We start from the raw sequence: 6,105 nt of genomic DNA on the forward strand, positions 1-6,105 counted from the left end.
ATTGTAACAACAGTGAATGTGGTCTCAACTCAGTTTGACATAGGTGTTGTTGAGGGAAAAGATGGAAATCTGTAGACATTCTTTGTCTCTCTCTTTCCGGCAATGTATCTTCTGAGTGTCATGGAACAAAATGTCATCTGTCAACTCTATCAGAAACAGGACTGGCGGTGTAACCGCCTCGTTAGTAATATTCCCATCACCTACTGACGCATTCTGCCTCTTCAACCATCTTTTCGCTAGGCACACATACACGCAATGGGTGTGACCCCTCCTTTCTTACGCAGTGGTAAACTATAAAAACACGCCTCCGTTAGAGTTGAAGCCAACCAGAGTCAGCAAAAACGGACCTGCACTGCTGTGAGAAACCACCTGTGGGATCTGACTTCCTCCATCCTCCAAATTTCTTTCAAAGTAAGTCTTTGAACCCCTTCATTCTTAATATTTACATTGCAACAACAATTCTTAATCATTCATAGGTGTATTTATCAAGCACCGATCAAGCAAAGGCTAAATGGACACATCGGGACACTTTTTGCGATGTCTTTTGCAAACATTCTTTTCGGTTTCAGGCAAAAATAACAGCGTTAAAAATAATTACGTAAAGTAAAATAAAGCAAGTCTTAGCTTGATAACATAATAAGTTAAGGCATTTTGTGAACTTTAAGGAAGGGAGGAGAGAGAAAGAAGAAAATGCGGTCCTATTATTCCTTTCATCCTCAATGATTGCATCTTTACAATCCAAAATAACTGTTCAAGTGACTGACAGTTTTCAAATAGTCTGCTTGAATTTCTGGGATGAAAATTTCATCTCTTGGCTGCTCTTAAAATCTTAAACAAAATATGAAATCCTGGCATATGAGTTAACGAGACTAGTATTGAAGCTGATCACACTTACTGTTATCACACTCTTACAACAATCTTGTTTTACTCGTGTTTTTGTCTTAAAAACACTCAACAGCTTGACTATTTAATCCTGTTTCTGAATTATTCTCAAATTTTCATGCAATAAGTTTTAGAAATTAGTATAACTTGAAGGACTTGTAGGATTTTCAGGACCACGGACAGCGGTTTAAGATAGGCTTTGTCAGATCTGAACCACTTGACATCAGTGGTATGCTTCATCTAACTTGCTCTTCTTTAGACTTTTGCTTCTGATTCTGTCAGAAGCAAAAACTTAGTAACTTACACATCCATTTGTTAGGCAGAAGCGGCACCGTAGCCAATAGTCTAGAAGGCTAGAGTAGTAGGCTATTGTGGAATTAAGAATAAAAGCTCATAAAGGCAGCAAAACAATTAAGTGGGCCTGTTGCTTGTCATTTCTTGTGAAAATCCTACAGCACAAGAATGTTTATTATGCTTAGATTAAAATGACAGTTTAAAAATTGATTTTTGTTTCGTGTAGTTACTCAGATATGTCCATACACTGAGTCAATGCAATTCTCTCTAAATCAACTTTTAGCAGAGAATATATATATATATATATATATATTACTATATATATATATATATATTTTTTTTTTTTTTTAAGGCATTTTGACTGTGACATTATTAAAAATATGCACTTGAACATAAGATTAACTTTCTGGGGGACTAGAAACCTTAATCTGCAATGCTTTGGAAACCGTTTTTAAGCCGTTGCATCTTTAGTGTAAGCAGCCTTTGTGCTTACAACACTTTAATGTTATAAATGAAATGTTTCCTGCTTAAAGTACTTTGAGATATGTTGAAACAGTTCGTGAAAATTTGATCAATGACGGATAAATAATGTAAAGAAAGAATCAAAGAAAGAAAGATAGAAAGAAAGAACAACTTTGAGCAGAGGTGTGGATGAAAAGTTCAATAGAAATGAGAGGTGCACTCTGCCAAAACTGTCAACTTATAAAATTGTCGTCAAAAACCTAAATAAATTCTAAGTCAGAAAATACAATTAATTTGTCTTGGGAAGCAAGTACTGCTTCCTTGCTCCATATAATAATAATAATAAAATATACAAAATAAACAAAATAGAAAAGAATAAAATAAAATAATAACAATAAGTTAAACCAAAAGGTAGCTGGATTTAAATTACTCCAGTTTTTGCTGACCTATTACAGATGGCCATGATGCTGAAAGCGTGGACAGTGCTGGCAACTGTGGCGCTGTGTGTGTTGGTGTGTCTGGGAACACTGGCAGATGCTTATCCTCCTAAACCTGAGAACCCTGGTGAAGATGCTCCACCTGAAGAGCTGGCCAAATACTACACAGCCCTAAGACACTACATTAATCTGATTACCAGGCAGAGGTATGTATACAAGTCATTACCAGAATATTTTCAGAAATGCCAGAGATGTTAGTAAAATACATACAGAAATCCATGTCCATACTAGTTTAAAGACAAATTACCTCAAAAGGACAGGGTGGATCCTGTTTTACCTGTATTACCAAATATATGCCAAACTTATCCTAAACCCATTTTTCTGCATTTTCTCTCAGACCCTTTCCCTATATTTTATTTGGTTTTATTCAAGTCATTGCAGTGACTAAGATCTATAAGATTCCCAGTCATTTTTCATCCTGGATCTCTGTTGATTTATGATGTGCTTTCCCCTCTTCGCCAGCACATGGCGGCTGAGTAGATTAGATTACCATCCAGTCTCCAAAACCTCCAGGCCTTCCTGTCAGCAGGATCAGAGCAATAAAATGGGTACAGATGATACCAGGAAAGAATCCCAAATCCAGTTAGTCAGGCCTGTGCCTTGGCGTGCTGCTGTCAGGTGTAAAAATCAAAAGTGTCAGAAGGCATTTGGTTTTTATTATTATTTAAAGCAGCCTGGCTTATGAATGATCTGGTCTTATTCATGAAAGCCAAATAGACCATTGATATTTGAATACTTGGTTTGAGGGCTATAGTAATGCCATAAAAATTCTATTTGTTGGAAGTTAAGAACTAACTTTTCACAGAAGGGTAAATTATGAAGAAATATTCTAGAAGATTACTCGTATGGGTTATATAAAGGTTTTGCTTTATCAGATGAAATCTCTTGGAATTGATGACTGTAAGCTTAACATATCTGATAAAAATGATAATTGGTATTTGATGTTTAATTTTCAGAACAGATTTTCTTTGACTTTTACATTTTATTTCGAAAGGCAATACAACAACATGAGAGGTTTCTGTGTAATGTAACTTAGAATACTTCTTCTGTAATTTCAGTATCGTTCACTGATTTTCATTTCCATGATAATAATAAGCCATTTTGGATTTCAAAATTATTTCTTAAGTAATTTCTCGTAAAATAGTAAATTTGTCCATTATACAAACTATATAAAGCTATTAAAATACTCTTATTCATTCATACAACTTTTTAAAATGTCTTTAAAAACATTTTTATTATCATTTCAACATATTATATTACAAACCAGCTGCTTTTACATCAAAGACAAGTTGCTTTTTTCAATCAAGCTTATAAATTTTCACAAGGGACATGTTTCTGTTCTTGCCATTAAAGTAAAAGGTGGTGCAACATTCCTATGAGATTAATACACTGAAAGTGAACAGGTACAGAAAGGCAATCAGACTACAGAGGAATAAGAAAACAAGGGAAAAACAAAGAGAGAAAAGCTAGACAGACAGATGTTAAGAGCTAGACCAACCAGAAAGACTGAGGGCTGAAAGCAAACAAGCCATTATTATCAGAGAGGAAACATTTTACATCCCGAGGCGTCATACTGAATGCAGCTGAGATAAAAGAAATAGAACATGCGAGTTACTTGTCTACTTCCCTGCAGGACAAGAAACACATGAGGCATATACACACAAGCACACAAGTACTTCTGTGAAATGAAGCATAAGATTGGCTGCTGTGGTCGTAAGAGGGGGTGAACAGGTGGTTGATGGAAAAACAGCGATACAGCAGGTTGCTCTGCAGGGTTTGTGCAAAATGGTGCTGTTACATGGTAATACCCACACATAAACACACACTTTTTTACCAAGTAAACCTTCTGTTTAACGGCTTTTGATTTTATATTTGCAGTTTTCTTGAAGCCTTATCAAAAAATAATAGGAATCATAAAGACTTAGAGATGAAAGTTTTTGCAAACACACATTCACACATACAGCAGCACGCACTGTCTGAATTTGACTGTGAAATTAAGCATTTAGGAATAAAAAGAGAAAATGTAAGCCAGCAACATGAAAGATAAGGGAAGAGAGAAAGGGAGAAGGGAGAGTCTTGAGTGTTTCAGAATAAGCTACAACAGCAACAGAGAAACAAAAGAATTTTAAAAGGACTAGCGACATCTTCATCAAGTAAGGAGGAAAGTCTCTTTGCTTTTGTTCATCTTAAACTTAACACCTGTTTATAAAGGTATGAACATATCAGAATTAATTGGTAATGCTCAGTTAATGCATTAGTTAAACTGTAAAAATGACTAAATAATTTTAGTGTTGCAACACAAACTGAAGAAGTAGAGTCTGTAAGTTGAAGGTATTTTTGGGCTGGGGAGATCAAGATGAAGAAAATAAAATCTAGTTGCATGACAGGAAATCTAAAAAAAATGGTTCTTTGAGCTGAAGTGTAAAGTCAAATATATCTATGAGGATCATTTCTGTAAGTCTCTGAAGATGACAAGAATTTTTGGGAAGTGCAAAACTAAGTGTATTTGCCATCAGCTTAGCACTACTTGTAACATAAACAAATGTACTGGACAAATACACATTTTACTTAACTGTAGTTGACTATAGTTACCAGAGTTATTACATATGTTGCAGCCAAATTTTAAGTCAGGGAAATGTTATCAAGAACTTGCTGCTTGCATTTCTAACAAATGTCCTCCTTTTCTTTTTCTCAGATATGGAAAGCGTTCAGCTCAGGAGGATGTGTTTGCAGAGCTATTGTTTGGTGGTGAAAGCAACAGAGGCCAGAGATCACGGTAAATATCCACATTTACATTACATAACTTGAGGAGCAATGTGACGCTTAATAAACTTACTTCACTGACTATCATTCCTCAAATGCCCTTTCTTTTGTTCCTCCACAGATATGATGACTCCTACATGTGGTGACCATGCCACATTTGTCATTTGTCATCAGGCATTCCCTCTGGATGCATCCAACAGTGCACCTTGAGGGGCCAAATTGTGCCTCTCGCCTCTGAACCCTGAACCCCACCTGAACAGTAACTTTCTTCTGACCACAAGTCAAGCTGCCACTGACTCACTGTTTTACGTCTTTGATTGCAACACAGTTACAAATAATTTATTATTAGAGGAAATATACATATTAGATCAGCTACTAATCAGTTTGTGTAGCTGTGTGCCTCTGTTTGTGTGTACATTACTGTCCCTCTGTCTATTGCTGTTTAGAGGAAGAAATACTTGTTTTAACTGTTGCTGCTATAAAAAAGCAACATCTAAAGAATTCAATAAAACTTTTCTGTGCGATTAAAATGTGTGATGAACAAACTCTTGGGAGATTCAGCTTTTTACAAAATAGGTTGAGATCTTTTCTTATATTATAGTCTGTGTCCAACTTGGATCACAAGCACACTATACTTTGATATACTGTTATGGTTTTTAGATGTGGCTTTCAGTTTAAGTTTAGCTTCAGTTCATTTAGGTCATTTTTAGAATAATCTACATTAAACTTCTAAATATGACAATGAATAAATGCTGAGTTGATAACATTGCTAGTTTATCATTAAAAACAAACAGAATCAAAGAGGTGAGGGTTGAAGCATTAGCTTATCCTTTTCCTTTATACACTGACATTTCTTATTCCTTTTTTTTGTCACACACTTCAGTCTTGCACATTTACACCACACCAATTTAAGTGACAATGACTGAGAGGTGTACATTGCATCAGGAAATTATCTTCTATTATGTTCAGTACACCACCTGATGTAAATTCTGCTTGCTTGCCACAGGCTGGAGTTCTCAGAGTTGATAACTAATTCATGGTACAAAAGTGTCTAAAGCCTAATGCATTCTGGGAAAACTATGCGTATTAAGGGATGACTGTCAAATAAGTTGAGTACAATAACAAAAAATACTTTATGCAATTGAGTACTGTTACCAAAATCTAAAAATGAAATAGCTGTCTTGGATTTTTGAGTCACTGAAACACG

At 35.4% G+C, this 6,105-nt stretch overlaps 1 protein-coding gene across 1 annotated transcript; it reads left to right on the plus strand.

The window, feature by feature from the left end:
* The first annotated feature begins 332 nt into the window (after window positions 1–332).
* pyya (peptide YYa) lies at window positions 333–5,414 on the plus strand. The gene is made up of 4 exons (XM_041777826.1): window positions 333–411; window positions 2,094–2,281; window positions 4,831–4,911; window positions 5,020–5,414. The coding sequence occupies exons 2-4, from the start codon at window positions 2,094–2,096 to the stop codon at window positions 5,042–5,044; spliced, it is 294 nt and encodes a 97-aa protein (XP_041633760.1). The 5' UTR covers window positions 333–411; the 3' UTR covers window positions 5,045–5,414.
* Window positions 5,415–6,105: the final 691 nt, after the last annotated feature.

Source organism: Cheilinus undulatus, linkage group 21 (genome assembly GCF_018320785.1).
Source record: "Cheilinus undulatus linkage group 21, ASM1832078v1, whole genome shotgun sequence".
In the NCBI taxonomy this organism is placed as follows: Eukaryota; Metazoa; Chordata; class Actinopteri; order Labriformes; family Labridae; genus Cheilinus; species Cheilinus undulatus.

Excerpts from the sequence above, each read along its gene's own strand:
- pyya (XM_041777826.1), top strand. The coding sequence starts at position 2,094 with ATGGCCATGATGCTGAAAGCGTGGACAGTGCTGGCAACTGTGGCGCTG. Across the intron at positions 2,282-4,830 it reads AATCTGATTACCAGGCAGAG|ATATGGAAAGCGTTCAGCTC; the intron begins GTATGTATACAA and ends TCTTTTTCTCAG. Across the intron at positions 4,912-5,019 it reads AACAGAGGCCAGAGATCACG|ATATGATGACTCCTACATGT; the intron begins GTAAATATCCAC and ends GTTCCTCCACAG.